Genomic DNA, 24,459 nt, shown 5'->3' with positions numbered 1-24,459 from the left:
CAGATTAGGGGGACTTTACAGTGCAACAAAAGAGCCGTTGTGAGCTCGGCTCTTGCCACTTGTTCTGGATATCAGGACTAATCGCAGTGCCATGCAGTCATTAACAAAGCATGAAGCCGGGAAAAGGCCATGGGTCGTCCTCCGGGTATCTGTGGAGTCACTGCTCTAACTCTACACCCACACGGAGAAATTAACAAGCTATTTTCTCCAGGAAAATATTATCAGAGTGCTAGTGGATTGAGGATATCCACCTCCACTGGAATTATTATTATGGGGGATATAAGCAGTACTGTACTGTAAAGTTTGTAAGTCACAGTGCTTATTATTCACCAAAATCTGAGGAAATTTAAATGTAAATACAAATTTTAGATAGATAAAAAAAAAAGACCCCGTTACAACTGCTAAATTTATTTGCAATGGTATTATAGATGTTTAAATGCCAAGGGATACAGTGAGAGATACAGGACATGACTTTGTTCATATGCGAGATATACTCCACAAGAGAAAATTTCAAAAGCTTCTTAATACTGTGTTCTGAATGATCCACAGCAGTTTTTTTGTTTCTTTTTAAAAATAGTTGTTCACAAGTCCCTTGTTAGTCCTCAACAGTTAAACTGCCTGCTGTTCTTTAGAAAAATCCTTCAGGTCCCACAATTTATTTGGTTTTACAGCATTTTTGTGTATTTGAACCATTTCCAACAATGACTGTATGATTTTAAGATCAATCTTTTCACACCGAGGACAACTGAGGGACTCGTTTGCAACTATTACAGAAGGTTCAAACACTCACTGATGCTTCAGAACGAAAACAATGCATTAAGAGCCGGGGGTGAAAACTTTTGATCAGAATGAAGATGTGTAAATTTTTCTTATTTTGCCTAAATATAATATATTTTTTCATTTAGTACTACCCTTCAGAGGCTAGAGAAAATACTCACGTTTCCCAGAAGACAAAACAGGTGTTCTTACCGTTGATTGAGTGTATTGCTTCCCTGCAGGTCAGATAGTGGAGTGCGAGGGTTCCTCCTGTTCACACCTGAAACAGAGCACAAAACCTGTACAACCAGACCGCCTCCAGAAACATGGGTAATATGGAAAATGAGTGAGTAGTGATGAGAGGACTGTGTAATGGTTCTCATGAGAATAACAGGATGTGATGTTGATTAATATACTGATGTTGATGAAATGAATAACCATTCAATTAGAGGTGAATTACTTGAAACATGCTTATGTGAATCAGTTACATATGACACACACACAGTTTCTGGGTTCATACATCCACATATAAAAGGATACCTGGAGACTTTCACTGTACCACAACTAAAGCTGGGTGATATATTGAAAACATACCATATATTGAATATATTTTTGTTGGCGATTAAATAAGTTTCCTTAGAAGAATAGTTCACTCAAAAATCTAATTTGCTTAATGTTTGCTCTCCCTCAGAACATCCAAGATATAGATGAGTTTGTTTCTTCTTTGAAACAGATTGTGAATTACTGACTCGCATTTTGACCAAAAGAGACAGTTTACAGTTGAAGCGCCCTAATGATGGATTTACTTCCTACAAACACGCAGATTTTCACTTCACAAGACATAGATTGATTACTTTTGGATTATTGGGATTAGGATATTAAGTAAAGATCATGTTCCATGAAGATACTTTGTAAATTTCCTACTGTAAATATATCAAAACTTATTTGATTAGTAATATGCATTGCTAAAAACTTCATTTGGACAACTTTAAAAGCAATTTCTTAATTTTTTGCAACCTCGGATTCTGTATCTCGGCCAAATATTCTTCTATCCTATAACATACACCAATAGAAAGCTTATTTATTCAGCTTTAAAATGATGTATAAATCTCAATTTCCAAAAATTGACCCTTATGACTGGTTTTGTGGTCCAGGGTCACATATGCACTCAGGATGTCAGGTTTTTTAAATGTATTTATATATTTTTAATTAATTTTCATAATTTCTTCTCAAGAGCATTATTCTTATAGTCATAAAATAATTTTGGAAAGCTGGTACGTCCTGTGAGTCACATGCTAAACTCCATCTAAAACCATTTTAAACTGCATAATTTAATTTTAATTTAATTAATTTGATTTAATTTAATATTTTACTTATTAATTTTATTCTAATGTATTTTATTTTATTTCAATTTATTTCATTTCATTTTAATTCATCAAATTAGGTTTCCTTAAAGAAATAGTTTACTGAAAAATAAAATTTGCTTAATATTTACACACCCTCAGGACAGGTTTTTTTTTTTTTCATAATTTCTCCTCAAGAGCATGTTATACTGTTATAGTCATAAAAATAGGACATACCAACTTTCTGAAATTATTTTATGTATTAGTAATAGTTATTAATGTAATAGTTTACTAAAAAATAAAATTTGCACTATATGCTATAGTCCTAAAATAATTTTGGAAAGTTGGTATGTCCTGTGAGTCGTGCTAAACTCAATCTAAAGCATTTTTAAACTGCATTATTTTATTTTATTTTATTTCAATGTAGTTTATTTCATTTTATTTTATTTTAAGTTGTTATAAGTGTATATCTACACTTATACAGGGGTCTATAAACATGTTATATGTCAATTACTAATTTTGAAGTATAAAATATATCACTATTTTGAGATATAGATACATTTTTTCAATTATATCACCCAGCCCTAACTACAACAAATGATTTATACTGGAATGTTCCCAACAGGAAGCAATCATAAACCTTTGTTTTTCTTGTGTTTTTGTGTGTATAGTCTATGGTCTGAGCTACCTCCATCAAGCAGACCTATAGTGAGCCCGCTGTCCTCGGAGGGCAAGAAAAACGAGTGCGTACTCTGAGCTGGAGAGGTCGTGCTGGGACGCGAGTGCTCAGGACAGGGGCTCCAGTGAGGGGACAGTGGTGGGCTGCCCGAGAAGCATGCATGCTGGACTGAACCCACAGAGAGGGCTGTTAGTGAAAGACAGGTGCCCAAACTGACATCATGCAGGAAAGCAAGACAGGTGCAAGACGGATGGACAGAGACATGAGGCCAAGTCTTGCCAGTTTCAGCTCTGAATCAAATCAATGATTCTGTTACATATGTGTATCTGCAGAAGTATGCATTTATATAGCCGTAACCGTCAAATTTTAATGGGGTCCTCATGTCTTGGCCCGGGGTGCATGGAGTGAGGAGATGAGATGAAGGAAAGGCAGCCTTACTGTATTTCTCCTCTTTGCACCTCTGCAGGATCTCTAAGCTTCTCTGATGCACAGGGTGATGCAGAAAACTAAAGCTATCCACACTTTTCACAACTGGAGCAGCAGCGTCATGCCCTTAGGAAGCCAAAAAACAAACAACACAAACAAGAAAGACAGACAGAAGAAAGAGAAAAGACAGATTAAATAGGGAGAAATGAGATGTGCTTGTCTACGCGAAGCTAAATTTTGACAGGTACACATGACATACTGTAGATTGAATATGAATGTGATTTTGGGTGTTCACACTTAAAATCAGATTTGGGCCACAGCGAAATGCAGTGAATGTCACCTATGTGAAAGAGCAACCCATAAGGCACTTACGGTTCAAACTAGATTTAAAGCATTACTATAAACCACTAATGTTCAAACTGTTGTAATGGAAGAAAGGCATATAGGTACTGAAAAGCTGAAGAGCAGGGCAATAGAAATCAAGCAAGAGAAGCTGGGCTAACACAGCATGGTTCGCTAGCCAGCATACACACAAACTAGCATATGTGTATGCTGTCATACAGAATATAATACTTCAGAATTTACAAAGCGAAGAGGTCTAGCTACTTTTTTTTCACACAATGGCAAAGATTGTTATGCAGCTAAGTGTGGCAAAACATACAGCCCACCCTGAAAAATGAATAACTATATTACATATGAGAAAATTCTGATATGCCAAAATACAAACTCTCAGGGACCCAGAGGGGTTTGTAATGCTTGACCAAAAAACTGTTAGGGTTAGGGTCACATAACACATAAAATTAAATTAAATTAAATCTGTTTTGATGATTAAAAAAATAAAACAAAACAAATAAAATTTGTTGTAATACAAAAAAAAAAAAAAAATTAAAAACATTTTGTGATGCCTAAAAAAAAAATACACAAAAATCTGTTGTGATGCCTAAAAAATTAAATTAAATTAAATTAAAATAAATTAGTTGTGATGCCTGAAAAACAATAATAATAAATAAAATTGGTTGTGATGCATAAACATATAAATAAATAAAATAAAATGTGGTGTGACGCCTAAAAATATTAAATAAAATAAACAAAATTTGTTGCGATTCCTAAAGAAATAAAATAAAATAAAATAAAATAAAATAAAATAAAATAAAATAAAATAAAATAAAATAAAATAAAATAAAATAAAATAAAATTAAATTAAATTAAATTAAATTAAATTAAATTTGTTGTGATGCCTAAAAAATATAATTAAATTACATTGGCTGTGATGCCTTAAAAAAAAAACATTGTTGTGATGCCTAAAAAAATAAAATAGAATAAATTAAATAAAATTTGTTCTGATGCCTAAAAATAAATGAAATCAATTCAAATTTGTTGTGATCCCCCCAAAAACCAAAAATTAATTAAAATAAATACAATTTGATATGATGCCTAAAATAAAATAAAATTAAACTAAGTGTTGTAATGCCTGAAAAAACTATAACAGTAATACAATTTGTTGTGATGCCTGAAAAAAATTGTAATAGTAGTACAATTTGTTGTGATGCTTAAAAAATAAAATAATAAAAATAAATATGGTTGTCATACCTAAAAAAATAAAATAAAACAGAATAAATAAAATAAGATTTGTTGTAATGCCTAAAAAATAAAATAAAAAATAACAAAAAATTAAATTCTGTTGAGATGCCAATAAAAGTATACACTACCGTCCAAAAGTTTGAGGTCAGTAAGATTTTTTAATTATACTACTTTTTTAGCAATGGCTCAACAAATTGATCAGAAGTTACAGCAAAGACAATATGTTGTTTTCTACTTCAAATAAATGTCTGTGACACGTTCTTGCCCACCAAATCAGTATCAAGTAACACAAAAGACTGGAGTAATGGCTGCTAATTAAATTTTAAAATATAGACAGTATATAGTTATTTTCAATTGTAATAATACTTTACAATATTACCATTTACCTCTATCTTTATATATAAAAAGAAATTCAATTTTAAAATCTTTCAAAAACATAAAAAACTGACTTCAAACTTTTGAACGGTAGTGTACCTTTTAACATCATTACCGTACTTAAAGAAAAAACAGCATGTTATAATATTTTACAGCATGATATTCTGTGTAACGTTTTAAATTTCAGCTTATGTTTAGTAAATATGGTTAAAACTAAATTGATCAATGTATGATTTGTAGCGAGGTACACAACAGAACCGCAAAAACAACATTTTTAGCTAATGGAATCATTTACTGATCCAAAAGGGGTCTTGGATTTGGCACAACAAGAAAAAAAAAAAGTTAAGGTTTAACGTTTTGAACTTTGTAGTCATATTTATATCCAATTACATTGAAACAGCATAACATGTATTGCCTAAAGAATCCGTCGTACAAACTACAAGCATGTGATCGGAAAAAATGTACAGGTAACCATTTAATTTGACTCACCACTGCGTTTCTCCACATGTCTCTTCCCAGCATCCCTGAAGGCTACCATGGCTCTGAAATAGGCCCTGAGTACAGCCCAGCGGAAAGTGGCCACTGGGTCAATACCGATCAGACCACCGATGAAGGCGCTCTTACTGCTCTTGAGGAGCGCAACGATGTCTGGCCGCATGTGGTCTGTATTCTTCTCTCTGAAGTCCTGCGACAGCGAATCAGACAGAAAGATAAACTACACCGTTACGTTCAACTCTATCAGACAACAATAGAGACTCATCTACTCAATAAAGCCAATGAAACATTAGGGAAGAGCGAAAGCGAGGCCTGCAGAGCTTCATTATGTAACGCATGAACAGAGGCTTTATATTGTAAATAAGGATCAGCTACTCATGACTGTCAAACTCTGCCAAACTTAAGCCAAGTGTATACCGTGTGATATTTTCTGTCTATTATGACTGTCGCTTGTCAAATTGAATGTTCTGAACTCAGAGACATCTTGGGTATAAGCCAATGCAGAAGCCAAAGCATGAACTGTCATTTAAGTCAGAATGCTTGATATACATTTTAGTCACTGTTGAGATCAAAGGTTTATATTCAAAATTTGCTAAATGTTCATTATTTGACCAAAATAACAGGTATCATACAAAATGCATGTTATTGTTTATTTAGTGCTGACTGAGATGTTTCACATAAAAGATGTGCACATATAGTCCACAAGAGAAAGTAATAGTTGAATTTATAAACATGACCCCGTTCAAAAGTTTATATCCCCTTGAGTCTTAAGACTGTGTTGTTACCTAAATGATCCACAGCTGTGTTTTTTGTTTAGTGATAGTTGTTCATGAGTCCCTTGTTCGTTCCTGAACAGTTAAACTGCCCGCTGTTCTTCAGAAAAATCCTTCAGGTTCCACAAATTCTTTGGTTTTCTAGAATTGTTGTGTATTTGAACCCTTTCCAACAATGACTGTATGATTTTGAGATCCATCTTTTCACACTGAGGACAACTGAGGGACTCATATGCAACTATTACAGAAGGTTCAAACGCTCACTGATGCTTCAGAAGGAAAAATTATGCATTATGAGCCGGAGGGTGAAAACTTTTGAACAGAATGTAGGTGTGTACATTTTTCTTTGTTTTGCCGAAATATCATATTTATTTTTTCATTTAGTACTGCCCTTCAGAGGCTACAGAAGATAGTTCCCAGAAGACAAAAGTTAAATTCTTCAATCTTCAAATTCCAAAAATTATCACCCCCGCTCTTAATGCATAATTTCTCCTTCTGAAGCATCAGTGAGCGTTTAAATCTTCTGTAACAGTTGCATATGACTCCCTCAGTTGTCCTCAGTGTGAAAAGATGAATCTCAAAATCATACAGTCATTGTTGGAAAGGGTTCAAATACACAAAAATGCTGAAAACCAAATAATTTGTGGGACCTGAAGGATTTAACTGCAAACAAGGAACTCATGAACAACTATCACTAAACAAAAAAAAACAGCTGTGGACCATTCAGGTAACAACACAGTATTAAGAATCAAGGGGATGTAAACTTTTGAACAGGGTACTTTTTATAAATTCAACTTCATTATTTTCTTTTGCGGATTATATGTAAACTTTTTTTTATATGAAATATCTTATTCAGGTCAGTACTAAATAAAAAAGATCCCTCTTATTTTGGTAAAATAATTCACATTTTGCAGATTCTGAAAGAGGGATGTTAAACTACCTTAACTGTAGGTCTTGAGTCATGATTGAAAAACATAAGTCTTTTTGGTATTGGTAGCAAAGAAGACTTTATTTTAAAAAAAGCTTTATCAGAAATGAGTATGAAGTTCTTGATCTTTGAATGCACTAAGGGCACACATTGCCAACCGTGATTTGTTAAAATAAACAGCCCAGAGGGCCAGTCGGCCAGCGTGGGATGCTGGGACTTCACACAGTTATTCATTACTGTCATGTTTACGGTGCCATGAGCGACAAACTGAAAGTTACTCATTATATACTATAAATACACAGTCATGTGACAAAGACATCACACCCTCTTTACATTTAGTGGTTGTAGAGGTCACAGCGCAAATAACAATCAACCATGTACAACCAGAGATAGAATGGTGACTGCACTTTTGCTAGAATGGTAACTGCAGTTTCGTCAAGTAGTTTTGTTGTATCAACATCTTTGTTGGTCTTAGTATTCGTACTAAGTGTTTGGCTTGTTTGGAGTGTTTTTTTTAGAATCTGGGGTGTTTTCTCTCTTACTTTGGTTTGTTGAGGCATATAGGACAAAGCAGTCACGCTCTGATCCACACCAAAAAAATCAGTCCAAGATTGCCTTAACCAGGTGGTCTAGGTCTGATTAAAAACAAACTCTGGAGCAGTTTGCTTGTAGTGAGAAAGAAATCTAACCTGACGGACCAACAAATCAAATCAATCTGTATCAAATTAATCAAATCTGTTACCAGAAAAAAAACATTAGTCTAATTCCATGAATAAAAATGGTTGAAAACAAATGAGCACTTTAAGCATCTTAAAAAAGGATATATACTGATTTTTAAAGTTTTTTTTAAATTAAAGAAGACTTAAAGAAGACACTAATTTGACTAAAAATACAGAAAAAAAAACAGTAATATTGTGAAATATTATTGCAATTTAAAATAGTGGTTTTCTATTTTAATATACTTTAAAATAGAATTTATTCCTTTGATTCAAAGCTGAATTTTCAGCATCAATACTCCAGTCTTCAGTGTCACATGATCCTTCAGAAAGCATTCTAACATGCTGATTTATTATCAATGTTGGAAACTTTTTTTAGGACTCTTTGATTAATAAAAAAAAATAAAAAATTACGGAAGCCACTGAATAAAAAATTAAAAAGGTAATTGCGGCTTTTTATCTCACAATTCTGTTTTTATTCTCACAATTGTGTCATATATATAGCATTTCTGACTTTCTTTTTCTCAGAACTGCGAGATATAAATGCTAAATTTCGATTTATAGTCAGAATTGTGGGATATAAACACAATTGCGAGAAATAAAGTAAGAATTAGGAGATATAAATTCACAATTCTGACTTTTTTTCTTAGAATTGTTAGTTTATAATCTGCATTTGCGTGTTAAAGTCCAGTTCTGAGGAGAAAAAAAAGACTGATATGTTCACAGAATTATATCTCACAAATCTGACTTAATAACTCACAATTGCGAGTTTATATCTCAGAATTCTGACTTTATTTCTCAGAATTCTGATAACTAGCAATCGTGAAAAAAAAAAGTCTGAATTGCGAGATAAGTCTTTTTTTGTATTTTTAATCAGTGGTGGAAATGGGCTTCCATAAAGAACAGCATTTCTTTAAAATCTAAATCTTTTGCAATAATATGCACCACTGTTTAAAGTTTTGGGTCTGATAATAATATATATTTTTATATAATTTATATTACTCATAAGTCTATTTTGATTGATGTTGCTATGAGCAGACCTGTTTATGTTTACCAGAACATAAAAAGGTGCACATTGTTTTATGCACATGTGACTTAACACATTTTGCGCAAACTTTGAAATCCAGCCTTATGAAAGCAAACCAAACCAAAGAAAAAATGTAACATTCAAACAATTTAGTCCCTGATTCAGAACGAAGTTGTCTACATGTCTGAAAACACCCTTAAAATCTCACTGGTTAGTATTTCTATTAAAATTACATTTGCTAATATTTCTATTAACCAATCATGTTGTTGTCTTTAAATGTGGCACTAAAAGCTGCTAAAAAGCTGTCTGTGTAGCTGCATAAAGCACTGACCTTCACTCCATATTTGACCTTCCCTGCGTAGTGTTTAATGATGAAGGCCGGCTCCATGACTGCAGGAAACTCAATATAGATGTTTCCCTCATGCTGCCGCTTGAACTTGTCCAGGAGGGTCTGATTGGTGGCCTGTGGAAAGCTGTAACACAGGAGGAAAAGAGTGCATTAGAACTGCAATCATAGAACATACTGTATCTCACTGCAAATGCTTCTCAGGTTTTATTTTATTTTATTATTCATTTATGTTTTGTTTTCAGTTTTTAGTTTTAATGGAGCAAACCATTTTATTTTTGAAAACTATTGCATTTATTTTTTTGGACTACTTTTTATAAATGAATGCTAAGCTGCCATTGCTGTTGCATCTCAATAGCACGCTGCTGTCCAACACAATATTCAAATTAGGTTATTTTAATATATTAATAATAATAAATTTCCCTTGGAAGATTACCGAGGTGTCCTAATGGGCCCGGCCCTTTGTTTCAGAACCAGAGAGTGAAAGTGGTCATCTAGGAAGCATAAAACTGAGTTTCTAGAGACAGTATATTATAAACCTGTGCTGTTCCTCTGGCCTTGAGAAGAATGAGAGCTGCTGCCAAAACTTCAGCAGAAAAGCAACACAGCCACAGGAAGACGAAGAATGAGACATTAGAGATTTGAGCTATGAAAAACACTGATGTGGAGACTCAGGTTTCCAGCTATTTTAGGCAGAGGGAACCTTATTCTTTTTTTAACAGAGAAAAGTTTTTTTTAGGTTACTACTGTAATCAGAAGTTTCATTTAGTATTTGTTTTATTTGATTTACACGTACTCAAACATAGCTCATATTTACAGCAGAGATTCCACATTGATTTAACTATCAATAAATGTTAGCATACTTGTACCAGCTTGGATTCATCCAGTACTCTCATTCCTTTATATGCATACAGTAAAAAAGGCAGACGTACTTGCATTCTTCATCCAGTAGGTGGAGCAGTGCTGTGGGCTTCTTGCTGATGAGGTTAATGCAACCGGTGTTATCGATGTAATCAATGTTATGCCAAGTAATGCCTTCTGATCTATACTCTTCCTACAAGGAAAACAAAACACATTCAACACTGATAATCAATACTCTTGTAGAATAAAACAAAGCAAAGATTCAGACAATTACAAGGTTCCTGATTGTTCAGGCTTTTAGTAATCGGTTTTATAATTCACAATGTTTCCAAATTTTTATGGCTGACAGAATTATGTGTAGTTTAAAAACAACAACATTTCAATCATCCTTTAACATTCCAGATTGTTTATCAGTACCAGAATATTTCATAGTAACATGAGATGTGTGCATAAGGGAAAAATGAACATCTCACATAACCTGTTATAACTATTCGGGTAATTTTTGGACAGTGGCCAGAACAACAAAACAACAGGCCTGCAAAGTGTTTTCATGCTCCTCTAGAGGAGACTTCCTTTTGCCGGCCTGAGGTTTTGTGGTCTTTGCGGTTTAATAATATGAAAGACATTCTTAACATTTTGTAGCTTTTTTCTCCTCAACTGCTTCCTTGGATTGCTGGGAAAATAAATGAAACAATAAAGGATATAATCCCAGCAGGGTTTCATACAATCAGTGGAATCTCTCTCCTGTTTGCCCATTAAAAGGCAAAAGTATAAAATCAGCAGAACAAAGCAGATGATCTACACTTATCATTTAACTTCCTGTGTAAGGAAGTGGAAGAAAAGAGGGGATTAGAATTACAAGAAACCTTTTCACTAGAGATTTTTCAAAATGATAATATGGTATATAATCCTTTTGTTCAAGGAAACAAAGTTTGATGCAGATTGATGACTTTTTTGTCAATGAGAGATAAAGGAAGATGTTTTAAACGTATGAATGTCTGTCCATAATGATAACAATAGCAAAACAGAAAACAAACTGCGCTGGGCGTTACATCTCAAAATCTAATATTTTCAGTTAAGGGTTTGTACCTTCATCTGAAGGAAGCACTCTGAGACTTCAGCAACCACATGCACTCTATTTGGCTGATAAGAGAAATACACTCGAATAGCCTCCAAATCAAATAAAATTCATTTACAGCGTCTCCATAAATAGCAGAATGAAAAAAGCCCATTAATGGACTAATGAAAGCGCGTGTGGTGTTGTGTCTGGCTCCAGCATGGCTGTATTTATGGGCATCAGATGACAAGTATGTAGGCGGGACTTTGTATGCCTGCCACACTTTCATATTCTAACAATACTACAACTGTAGCTTTAAATTACTGAGCTCAGTCAGGCAAACAGTCGTAACTAATGCAACCATTTTTTTCAGACAAACATTAACTAATGCTTATAATCTGTGAATCTGTATGTCAAAGCACACAACGTCCTACATTCCATGTTTTGTGTAGATAACCTGGGTATGGTCTATATTAAACATTCAGTGTTACCACACGACATACTTGGCAACACACTCAGGATGTGAACTCATTCCTGACATCTGAATCCAAGAGTTTCCAACTCTTAGAGCAATTAAAGCGTGGAACTTGGCAGACGCGGCAAAATTCCTGCACTTTTATCAAGGAACAAACAGCAAAACTGTTGTGGCAATACTCTCTAGACAGTCGAATGAATCCAATCAAAAACATTAATAAGAACATCAAAGTCCTTTTAACAAAATTACCCAGAATTCTCAATATGGGTTCAGCATGAGCTTAGACTGAGCTAGTCATAACCATCCCATTCATCTCAATGGAGGTTGCTTGGCTGGAGCAGGACCTCTCAGAAAGGCACGATTTAAATACTGCCATCTTTGCTCATGGGTGCTCAGTTTCTCATTTTTGAGCTGTAAATGCCACATGTCTAATCACAGAGTTGTTCAAATACTACATCATGACAACACTAATTGTGGGGTGGTACCAAAAAAATAACACCATCTTCTAGGCCTGCCCTCAACTAAAGATTTTTCTGGTCGACTAGTAGTCGTTCATTTTAAGCATTAGTCGATTATTAGTCGCATGTTTATTAATAAACCGTATAAATCATAATAATGAGACTGTAATTGCCTACAACCCGAATACGGTATTCGGAAAGGCACAAGTAGCGTGTTTTTTACAAATACTTATTTCGAACAAATACTTTAAAAAATATTTGTATTCGGGAACAAGAAAAACTTTATATCAAAAAGCTGTGTTTCCTCATGAGACCGCAGTGCATGCCTGCATGAGTGAGTGAGTGACATTCAGGAGTCAGGGGGTGGGGGGTAAAAGGGGCGACTGACACAGGCTGCTCCACACAGCAACAGAGAAGACTCGGCTGAGCGAAAAAGGACTTCACTGCATCACTATTTTTGTTGAATAGATTTTTGTACCTTAACTGGGTTCCGAAGGCAGTTTATAACTTTTGGGGAGCGGAGTTTGATCTGGAGATTATTCCATTAGGGGCCGTTCACATGTAGCGTCTTTTGCACGCTCAAGTTCGTTATTTCAAATATAGACGTGCGGTATGTGCGCTCATAATGGAAGCGACGCAGTCACGACGCGCTCGTTTTTTCCAGGCGCCGAATCGAGATAAAAACAACTTTCAGTATGCTGCGAGCGCACCGCGGGTCATGTGACAAAACCCAACAAATCAGCTTCTTCCTTTCACGAAAAACATTAAAAGCTTAGCCAAGATGGAGAAACAGCCGATCATAGCCGTTACAGGGATAACAGTTTTTAGTAGCAGAGCTACTGCAAGCGAGTTTTGGAAATCCATTTATCCTTTGCTGAAACTTCCTTGTCTTCATGGAGAGTGCAGGTCATGGTTGCTTAGCAACGGCAGACACCACGAGAGCGCAAGCTGCAGAGCGCTTTGGAAAGAAGGAGAAAGTGGCGCGCCTGGCGTTTTCCACGCGTTTTTAGGCGCGACGTGAACGGCCGCTTATATGGTACGTTTAAGTTACTCTGTCTTTTGCAGACAGCAAGATGTAGGCTATAGGCTAGTTAACCTTAGCATAGCTTCCCATTACTCATTATTTTTATGCCTATTTTGAATTTTTTCCTCGAATACAAATACTTCCCCCCCCTCAACAAATACAAATACAGATACAAATACCGGCTGCTTTGCACACCCCTACTACATAGCCTAATATGTGCTTGAACGTACAAAAAAAGCTTGCCACAGTGTACCGGCAGATAAAAACCAAGGAGATTGCATTTAAGTTTTAACGATTTATTGTTAAACTAGTGCTTTCTTTGTTTTCGGCTTGAGAGATAAAGTCGGCAACACTGAATATTTGTTTTCTATTTGAACTGGTTTATTTAAAAGTTTATAAATATCACTCTCTACAGATATACTTTCATGTCTGTAAGGCAAGTATACACCGATTTTCGAAGCTCGCCTTATTTTATTAGATCTCCTTATTCGTTTTCCTTGCCTTTCTGAGTACAGACACCAACCCATCCTTGCACTTAACATCCCCTGCAGAACCTGGAACATAACATTTATTTCTGTGATCTGCCATTTTTGCTATTGTCCTAGCTTTGTTTTTTCACAATAGCCTACCTGCAGAACTTCTGATGATTCGGCTATGCAAATGTTGGGGGCAAAACTATTAATGATCGCGACTATTATGTTGATCTATTATGTTGGAATTGGCCTCTTTTTCAGTGGTCTTTTGCAAACACTAGATTTATATAAGAAGGAGGAAATTGTGTTTAAGACTCACGGTCTGTCATGTCCATGTAAAGAACTGTTATTATTCAACTATGCCAAGGTAAAAACAGTTTTCCATTCTATGGCACCTTTAATTATTTTACAAAAGCACAAAGTTTCGTTGTTATTTTAAGTGCACACATATAAACAGAGTCTTTAAAGTTTCAGAAGATGTATTACTGTAATCTGTATGTCCAAAAATGATGGAGTATTTTAAGAGCAAGTGACCGCACCAGCGCCTCCATCTGTCATGCATGAGTGTACTACTTTTCAGCTTCCACACTCCACACAGACACTTGAATGTCTAGGTTAACATTAGATTGAGCTACCATGCAAAGTTGCTACTACATATATCTTTCAGATGAAAAGCCATATTTGAGGTTGATGACGTGTGTGCGTTTGTATGTCGTGCCCGATGTATGTATTACCACACAGACCAGCCGTTAACGATCTGTCTGTCACGGACTGCATGACTTTGCCACTTCCTGTGGATTTATTTTCTCTATGACTAAGCTACTAATACATTTTTGGTCAACCAAGCCTCTTCTCGTCGACTAGGGGGTAGCCTTACTATCTTCAAGCATGGGTAAGACCAGCGAGCAGGAAGCTACCTTGAAACTCCTAAAACAAGTATATTATAGAGTAAAGCAGATAAGCAAATTTGACTTTGCTCATAGTTTTGACTGATATCATTTGTCAACATAAGCAAAAAAGAAGTGTTAAACCCACAAGTGATAGACTATTATTTGCACATCTGCATAAAGCAACACTTCCTGTGACACTGTGTGATTTTGTGTGGATAAATGTACCTTGTGCAAGCAAATCTGTCAAAGCGAGTTTATCAAATCTGGACACTGGCCTGACTAGAAACTTAAACTAACAAACCCTCTTTGAGCAAACATATACTTTGAGGTGCGTCACAAAGGCACGGCTTTGACAGGCTGTCATTACTGTGATTGCTTGCCTCTTTAGTCATCCTAAGAGAATGGCCTCATTGAGAAAACACACTATTACAGAGACGCAATTCTTTGTCTGAGGTTGGAGTAAAGCAAGCCTTTCTATTGTCTCATTATCAAACGGTTTATTTTGTGCGAAACAGCTACTAATAATGACAGTCTACCTCACATGATCACACAGCCTAAGGCATTCATGAACCTAACCCATTACAGACTTCTGTAATGATTACATTATTATTATTTAATGAAAGTTTATTACTGTTCAGAGAAAGAGAATCTAAATTTCCACATTTACTTAAAGGGACAGTTCACTCAAAAATTGTAAATTACTCTAGGATGTGCTTGACCTCTAGCCATCCTAGGTCTATATGACTTTCTTCTTTCAGATTAATCCAGTTTGAATTATATTAAAATGTCCTAGCTCTTCCAAGTTTTATAATGGCAGTGCATGCCTGTTTTTGAAATCCAATAACTTGTATCCATCCATCGCAAAAGGTACTCCACGTAGCTCTGGGGGGTTGATAAATGCCTTCTGAAGCTAAAATAGCCAAATTTAAAACTTTATAAACCATTATCTCTACATTAAAAAAATGCTGGGCTGTTTTTTTTTTTAACCCAAAGGCTGGGTTCAGCTTGTTGGGTCATTTCATTGGGCTATTTTTAATATTTCTTTACCCAGATGCTGGGTAGTTTTTCTGTATCTAAGCTGCTGGGTCATTTTTATTGGGTTATTAAATATTTTTCTTTTTTGTTTTTACCTAACCTAACCTAACCTAAAACAACCCAGCTGTTAAGTTTCAGTCAGAGCACGGGTTTTTTGCTTCTCTAACAGTGCAGGAGAGATCATTCAGCGCCGCCAATTCAGTGCACTTCTTCAGCAAAATAAATGTCTGTATACACTTTATTTCATTTATAACATCCTAACTGTAATGCAAATAATATTATTTTACACAACGCAATATACAAGGACGAGATGTCAGTCAGCTGCATCAGCAGTGGTCGTTTCGCATGATGGAAAAGCCTTTTGCCTTACATAAATTGATTTTATTTGTTATAATACTGAATTAAATTAATTTGATGTTAAAATATGTTCTCTAATCTTAGTACTTTCTTGTGGACTGACTCCAGGTTGTGGAGTCAGTCACAACATCTTTCAACTATGAGTGAAATGCGAGGCAGCAGTCGGAGGTTCAAGTTTCTTTGGCGAACAGCAGCCTATCTTTGGCCTGCGATTTCACCAACAAAAATGCATTAATTCACCTCAGAAGGCCTTTATTAACCCCCTGGAGCTATGTGAAGTACTTTTTATGATGGATGGATGCACTTAATTGGACTTCAAAATCTCAACAGCCATTCACTGCCATTATAAAGCTTGGAAGAGCTTTATATTATATTTTTTAATATAACTCAGATTGTATTAGTTTGAAAGAAGAAAGTCACATAAATCTAGCTTGAAGCTTGAGAAAATCAAAGAGTTGACTGGGTGAACTATTCCTTTAAGAAAAGATGAGCAGTGTTTGCATGTGTAAAGATTACCACAATGCTAGGATGCATTTTCTCAGGCTGTTGCAAGGGGGTTTCTGTTATATTCTGGTTCCTAGACTTACTAACGCAAGACTAAAGCAAGCTCAAGTAATGAAAACCATGTGTGCCGATTCTTTTCATTAATCTCCATAAGTAGACTATATACCCTGGGCTGTATCGATGATAAATTCACGTACTTCAAGGGCACTTGAAAGCACTCAAACAGAAAGGTTGCAAACCTTTGATTCTGACGAAAACATTTAGTCAAGCAATATGTGGGTACTTATTTTATTCTGTGTGCAGTCAAAACAACTTCAGTCATAATTGCTGGCAATAAATTTATTATTAGGCTATAATCTTGAGCTGTGTGTGCGGAGAGAAGCCGATGGTTATCTCTGGGTCTAGCTTTTAAATAATAAGAACAAAAAAAAAAACATTACCTGTTCCAGCTTAAAAATGTGCTGGTTGAAATAGTGCTGAAGTCTCTCGTTGGCAAAGTTGATGCAGAATTGTTCAAAGCTGTTGTTCTCGTAGTCTTCAAAGCCAAAGATATCGAGAACCCCAATGGACAGGATCTGAAAAGAGAAGATTAGAAGAAAATTAAAAACAGAAAAAATGCTCGTTTTAAATGCTAGGAGATTTAAAGTTCTTGTGTAATAGTGGCAGTAACAAACTGCAAGGGGACAATAGCGTTTAAATGTCTGCACTTTTAAAATAAACATGTTACTGTATCAACCAGGTTGCTAGCAATAAAAAATGCCTGTTTTTTAATGAAACAATGCAAATACAGTTTCATAGCTAGTAAAAACTCCCTAAATGCGTCGTGCAACTAGCTGATTTTCATGTCTTCAGTCAATTCATCAACTGCAAAAAGCTGTGTGCAAATCTTTACACTTTTTGTGTATTAATGTTTAGAAGGTGAACCAGGTCAACAAGAGCTTTTTTTCAGCCTTATATAAAAAATATGACATTTGTTTGGTACTGGGCCTAATTTTTTGACTGTGTTTGTGTAGACTGTGTTTGTGTAGCCAGAAGTGTGTTCATGCACTTGCATAGACTTTATTCCAGCCTTGACTCTAACATAACATTCGTCAGAAATCTTCTAGTGAAATTTTACATAACAGCAGGGGCCCAGTCAGTGTGGCTGAATATATCCCATTACATAATGTCTCCATCCATAATTTAGAGATTAAAGCAGTGAGAGCCTCAGAAAAACAGGGTGCGTCTCCGTCAGATGGACTCGTGTTCCTGCTGGGTAATGTAATTGCTGTCAGGTGACTCACTAGGGCTCCACTGTCATCTGTAAAGCAAACGCCCCTGCTAGCATCCAGCATTTATTTTTCCTATTATTTGGTACAGAAATGATTTTACCTTGGCTGACTCTTCCAAGTCTCTTTGGTTGAGCAGGGCGTGATTGATCCGAAACACGATCCAGTCAAAAAGGGCACTGTAGAGGGACTTAGCCATGGAGTCCCGTACCGTCCCAGCCTGCAAGAGTGAAAACCATCAATTGGATTTAATTATCATTACAGAGACATTTTAACCAACTTATTTTATGTGAAAACTGAATAAATCAGCTTTCCATTGATGTATGGTTTGTTTTTGGCAGAGATAGATCTATTTGAAAATCTGGAATCTAGGGGGGGTAAAAAAAAAAAAATCAAAATATTGAGAAAATCGCCTTTAAAGTTGTTCAAAAGAAGTTCTTAGCGACGCATATTACTTTTTAAAAATAAAGTTTTGATACATTTACGGTAGGAAATTTACAAAATATCTTCGTGGACCATGATCTTAATATCCTAAAGTTTTTTGGCATAAAAGAAAAATCGATCATTTTGACCCATACAATGTATTGTTAGCTATTGCTACAAATATACCCGTGCGACTTATGACAGGTTTTGTGGTCTAGGGTCACAAATATGTTCACTGAGACCAAACAAATACTTCACTACAATCCAACTTAAGCACTTATTTTAATTCTTCAATTAAATATTTGAGTTGTAATTTGGCTACTACTGTACTATTCTAGGCAGATAAACTTGTGGTTAGGCATTATTTGTTTATGGTAACATGTCTGCATGCTGTCTTAGCAAACAAATAATGACATTTATTTAGATTCAGGTTTATTTTTGTTGTGCTTAGCATTTTGTTACATCCCGCTTGAGCAGAACATGCTGTAATGCAAAGACATATTGGTTAACCATCCTAAAACTCAGTTCACCAGAGTTGAGTACGCTATTGTAGGTATAGCTTTGATCTTGACTTCAGCTGAACCAGAAAGAAAATATTTTTTCAAGGGCCAACCACAGTGATTAGAAGTGTTGATTTAGAGGACTATTGGATGAGCTGGAAGAGGAATCTGAGCTGGTTTTCATTAAGCACTATGGCAGCATCTCTAATACACAATCACAAACAATCAGAGATATGACAGTGCGCCATATGTGATCCTCCTACATGAAAGTGTTGTGTGTTCTGGGTCAACGTCACATGGAAAATCCCTGGGAGACCTGTTTTGGATTCAAATCAGCACTACTCAAAATGCAACCAACATTCATGACCAATAACTGCTACAATCAAACTTCTGCTCCTGTCTTACTACTGTGGTTATCCATTTTTAGAATAGGATATGTTGTGATTTCGTGGGACACTTCAAAGTCTATTTTGACTCTTCAGACTCTGTTAATGGGGATTGAAGCACGTAGCGCTGAAACCCTAATGTAATTGTTAGAAACTGATTGGGCAATCTAAACCGTACTTACACTGTCTACAACGTCACCAAGGCTCGGCCCAAACGGCCAGACGGGGGTGCTACAGTGATCAAAAGTACGAAATCACTCATAACTCGGAAAATGTTCATCGCAGGCTCAAGTGTTGTATGTCTTTGGCTCATGCCAAGGATTCGGTCATCACCCTTTGGGTATTTTGGATAAAACATACTTTTGCAAACTAGTCCTAGGTTTTTCGCCCTATCGGAACCAAACTTGTGCAGGAAGATTCTCTGGAGAGCGAACATTAATAGTTATAAAAAAGTTGAACGTATGACTCTCTGTTGCAAAGGGACGGCAAAGCTTTACTTAATCTGCTTTACTTAAACTTTTGAACGGAATGAGATATAAGGACATTTGCATATCTCAAAAAACAAGGCTGCCACTGTCCAATTAAATTTGAGCACCTATTAAACAAGGTTAACAGAGATCAATTGTAAAAAAAACTTGGTGGGCCTGTTTGACTCATGGTCCTAAAGGTCTGTGGAAAAAATTTAAAGAATATCAGCCCCTGGGGGGCACATTTTTCAAGGGCACAAACTACACACAATATTCATCATTCTTTATACTTTGCCTGTAGAACCACTGCTGACAATCAAATAGTTTGTTAAATGACTGAGAAGAGGTCAAAAAAACTACTTTTGCGAGCTAGTCCTAAGTTTTTTACACTGCAGTACAATTCTCTGGTAGCCTGGAAAAATCCAGACCCTAATCTATTAAGATTATGGGTCTGGGATCGAGCAATGAAAACTGCCTAACTCGAGGGGCGGCACCGAGCATGCATTTGAAACTCTAACTGCACGCAATTGGATAACGCCACGACCAATCACAACAATACATGCTTAGCTACCAGCAGAGCTATATGATGTTTCATTAACAAAGTTCGGAAGAAGCGCGTCAGATGCTTAGCGTAAACATCACAAGTCAATCAGCGCCATAGGTTTAAATACAGCTGACTCATCTCAATTCACTCGATGGTTTATCAGTAAACCTCCACCACCCCATCTCATCACTCCGAGTTCTCGCTACTCCTATTGGGGGTAACGTACTCTGGGTTCGGGCCACTCCCGAGCTCGGAGCCCTTCACCGGACATGAACTGATGAACTGATAGATTAAACTTTTGCCGTATCCAATCGGCAAAACAGCAAAAACGTCCTTCTTGCAAAGGAACGATTCGAGTTTTCGGTTTTCTGTTCCTCCTTTTATATGGAAAGCCAAGTCTAACTCGTTCATTGTAGCAGCCAAAGCCGTTTCAAACAACTTGTTGTTCATCTGTAGCGACAGCGATCTTTCAAAGTTTAGTATATGATTTGGACGTCTCAGTGCTGTCATCATCAGCTTAGCTCGCCTCTGGCCCGCCTACATCAGATACACCGATTTGATTGGTTCCCACTATTGCTTACGTATTGCAGTAACCTGCATCATTGCTCGATGCCAGAGTGTCTTGCAGAGACAATTCAAATTGTGCTCTCGCGAGACCTCTGGATTTCCAGGGTAATTCTCTGGGCTTTCTAGGCCATAATTAGCAAAAGAAAAAAAAAATGTTAAAATTAGCTCTTTGGGAAGCTATAACAGAGTCCTTTAGAAAAGGGGCCTGTCCAAATATACCCAAAAGCCTATAAATCCTAATCAAAAACTCAAAACTTCACAAAACCTGTTGAGCACATGCAACAGATGATTCTAAACAGGCATGCAAAGTTTAAGAGAGATTGGAACGTTATATAAATGTTTTTAAAAAATCATATTTCTAATGCAGATTACCTGTATTTGCTAAAAATGCTTTTTTAAATCACTGATTTAGGTGGTTACAGGCTTGCTAAATAATATGTAATGTCTTTTTTCATGTGCGCTGAAATGCTTTAAAGCACTTGGACCCCGGTAATCACTGCTTACAGCTATATTTCCACAATTGTCTTTGTATTAGGGGAGTGGATATGTATTGTCTATGATAATAGTTGGCCACAAAGTGAGAGCTGGCCACCAAAAAAAAAAATAAATAAATAAACATTTTGAGAGTGAACAGTTGATGAATCCAATTAGAATGTAGTTAAAATGCCTCTTGCATTTGTCTTATGTTTACATCATATGATATTTTAAACAATATCACACACGCAATTGTGCTGCTTTTCCCTGAATATTCTTTTAATGACCCGTTCATCAAAGAAAGTCACTAGCTTCATTCTGGAATGAAATCAGCCATTTGAAAAAAAAAAATTATGAATTAATGACTCCATTATTCACTCATTAAGACTAGACTTTAGAATTAAATGTGATAATTTGGCACAAAAGATGCATATATTTTATATGGTAAAAAAAAAAAATACTTATATACAGTATAAATGCCACTATGAATCAATAATATTCACAATGTAGGTTAATTTAATATCGCCAGCAAATAGCACATATCTCCAGAATGTATAATACATCGACCAGCTTTAGTTGGAAGGGAAGAAAATTTTTATTTGTGGTTATATGAATGACTTAACTCTATATCTACAAGGATTTTAGTGTTTAAATCTGTAAGCATATGAAGTTGAAGGATTTTATTAAGTCAACGCAAATGGTGACTCTGATTTTAATAAAAGATTTTAATAAAAGAGTTTGCCAGTCCATTATTTAAAGATGACAGGAGAATAGAGTCCTAATGCTGGATAAAAGCTCTGAAAATCCAATAGCTGGTTCTAATTATCATGATGGAGCATGAAAAAAATCCTTGAGAAACATATTACTGCACTGCGAGCTTCACTTTAGTGAAGGGACGAATAAAGAAAATTAGAAATGTTAAAAATTAAAACCGAAGGAACTCTTTAGGAAGGACCCAAAACAGACCGCAAAAGGACTTTATATTTAGACATTGACTACATTTACATGAACCTCTTTCCATCTGGTTTATTCTGAAAAAGACATTAACATGCACCACAGCTGTGCTCCTATTTATAATACCACATTTAAGTCATTTTAAATGATTCATTTTTGTGTCCTTAACAATAACACACAACTTGATGAACTGCTAAATTTAGGTCATGACGCCTCTTGTAAAGTTAGTCCAATGTAAGTAAACTTTTCAGTCTGCCTGACTTTTAACAACCTTTTGTCTAATTATCCTAAATGACTTCATTCTGGTTATGCCAATCAAGTTAATGCATTTAAATTAAATTAAAAGACATTTTTTTGCTTACCTCAGCCAGTTTGTATGGAACTATCAGCTTCTCGCCCACTGTCACTGTTTTTCGTGTTGTCAGGGCCTCAAAGAGCATTTCCTCCTTGACCTATTACGATACAAGACAGATGTTTTGACTATTAACACTCATACAATCTGAATTCATTTGCACTAAAATCGCAAAATGTCTAGTTTCTTTAGCAATAAGACATTTGGATCGCACTACAGCTTTGCAGCCAGTGTTTAGTATCATAGATGGACAAGGAGCTAAACATTACTAGCACTAAGCAGTACTAATGGCCGTGAGAAAGATTTCTTTTCAATTGTTGACTTTGGGGCCTGCAATGTTGAATTGTCCTTTAAACATCCGGTAGTACTCAGAAAACTGGCTTTTTGGGTTGCAGAGAGAAACTGCAAAGTAACAAGTCAGTCATATTCATCACATCTATATTCTACCAATATTTTGGTGCATTCTAATAACAATATAGTAAATAAAAACAATACCGCTATAACAATATAAAGAAATAAACCACAGTATATTGCCTCAGCACTTTGTATATCAACACAACTGTTTTAAATCAGTGTGGACATTCAAAAGACCTCAACACTTGTTCATTAACACATTAAAGGAGCGAAATGAACCTAGCAGTGAACTGTGAAAAATATGTGTCTGGTTTATGCACACTGGGTAAGATGTCTACATCTAATGTACTAATTATATAAACTCGTTGGCCCTGATGTTGAGTCATTCAGCTATATAATTGTGAACAGATGTGTAAGGGCTCATCAAAGCTCTGGACTGGCCTCATCTGCATATACTACACTGTTTTCAAGACGCAAGCAAGCCTACACACTTCACACACACACATTCACTGTGTAAAAACACTTGAGTGTTCATTCTCTCTTTTCTTCAGAGAGATTCATGAAGGTGTGTGTCTAAAGATAAAGGCCAGGTTTGCTTTGATCATGCTATTAGGCCACAAGAGGTCCTGGTATAGAGAGGTATGTACATACATTATGTATGTGTTGAGTTCAAAGGCTCTGGGCAATCACATCCTATTTCCTGCAGGCCCACAGTACAGGGCTCCATGGCCTTCATTCAGGAACTCAATCTACTTCCTTGAGTAGGCCAGTTTGCTGACCAAATCCTGTGCAAAAGTAACCCAGCCCTCTTCTTTTTTCAAGAAATTTGTTCAAGTATGTTGAAATGTGTGTACGGAGAATGTGGCAAATCTGAACATATATTATAAATATTTAAGCGCTTGAAATGCTATTTTCTACATCTTCATTATTCAGTGAAAATTATCTGCCTTTGCAGTCTCTTGCAAAAAGCAGTTTGTCTGAATTAACAGTATTCATAAAACAGGAGATGGAAAGCACCTAGATGACCTACTACTTAGCCTAGATTCCAAAGAGCGCATTTGATGGACACTTTATTATACTTTATTATATTAGGAGCTGTGAATGGCTGTAAATCAGCACACCTGATAATGGCCACATGGTGGATCTGAGCCTATCCTAAAGATTTCATTCTACAGAACTGGTTCTACATAGAACCAGAAGCATATTTTTCCACAAATAAAACTGTATAATATCCAAGGTTCACATTTCTAGTAATTGTGCAGTTAATACTTATATTGTATTTTCAGGAAGTTTTGGAATATTTGTCTCTCCCCAAATTTGTCACGAAACGAAATACAGAAATTTAATAAGAAGGGTTATATTGATCTAATAAGAGTGCATACATCTTTCTTTGTAAATATATATATTTTTTCTATTTGATCAAACAGTTTTTAGAGGTAAATCAATAACAATTACTATTTTAACAATATTTCAAGTATGATTTATGAGATTTGTTGCGTTTTTAAACCGATTTTTCTACGTAAAAGGCAAAAAGTTGATCATACTGAATTCAAACTTAAGGATTCATATACTTTTTTTAAGTATACTTTAA

The 24,459-nt window shown here is 35.6% G+C and overlaps 1 protein-coding gene across 1 annotated transcript in view; it reads right to left on the bottom strand.

Annotated features, from left to right (window-relative positions):
- The window catches only part of myo9aa (myosin IXAa), a 119,783-nt gene that overhangs the window by 21,808 nt on the left and 73,516 nt on the right, over window positions 1-24,459 (bottom strand). Inside the window, exons 8-16 of the mRNA XM_073836549.1 lie at window positions 22,525-22,614; window positions 17,951-18,067; window positions 17,020-17,154; window positions 10,378-10,499; window positions 9,431-9,572; window positions 5,650-5,845; window positions 3,217-3,330; window positions 2,788-2,946; window positions 970-1,036 (exon numbers count right to left, since the gene is read on the bottom strand). Coding sequence (XP_073692650.1) covers window positions 970-1,036; window positions 2,788-2,946; window positions 3,217-3,330; window positions 5,650-5,845; window positions 9,431-9,572; window positions 10,378-10,499; window positions 17,020-17,154; window positions 17,951-18,067; window positions 22,525-22,614 — 1,142 coding nt within the window. The remainder of the gene's footprint in view (window positions 1-969; window positions 1,037-2,787; window positions 2,947-3,216; window positions 3,331-5,649; window positions 5,846-9,430; window positions 9,573-10,377; window positions 10,500-17,019; window positions 17,155-17,950; window positions 18,068-22,524; window positions 22,615-24,459) is intronic.

Source organism: Garra rufa, chromosome 3 (genome assembly GCF_049309525.1).
Source record: "Garra rufa chromosome 3, GarRuf1.0, whole genome shotgun sequence".
NCBI lineage: Eukaryota > Metazoa > Chordata > Actinopteri > Cypriniformes > Cyprinidae > Garra > Garra rufa.
This window is presented reverse-complemented; position numbering and strand designations above follow the sequence as displayed.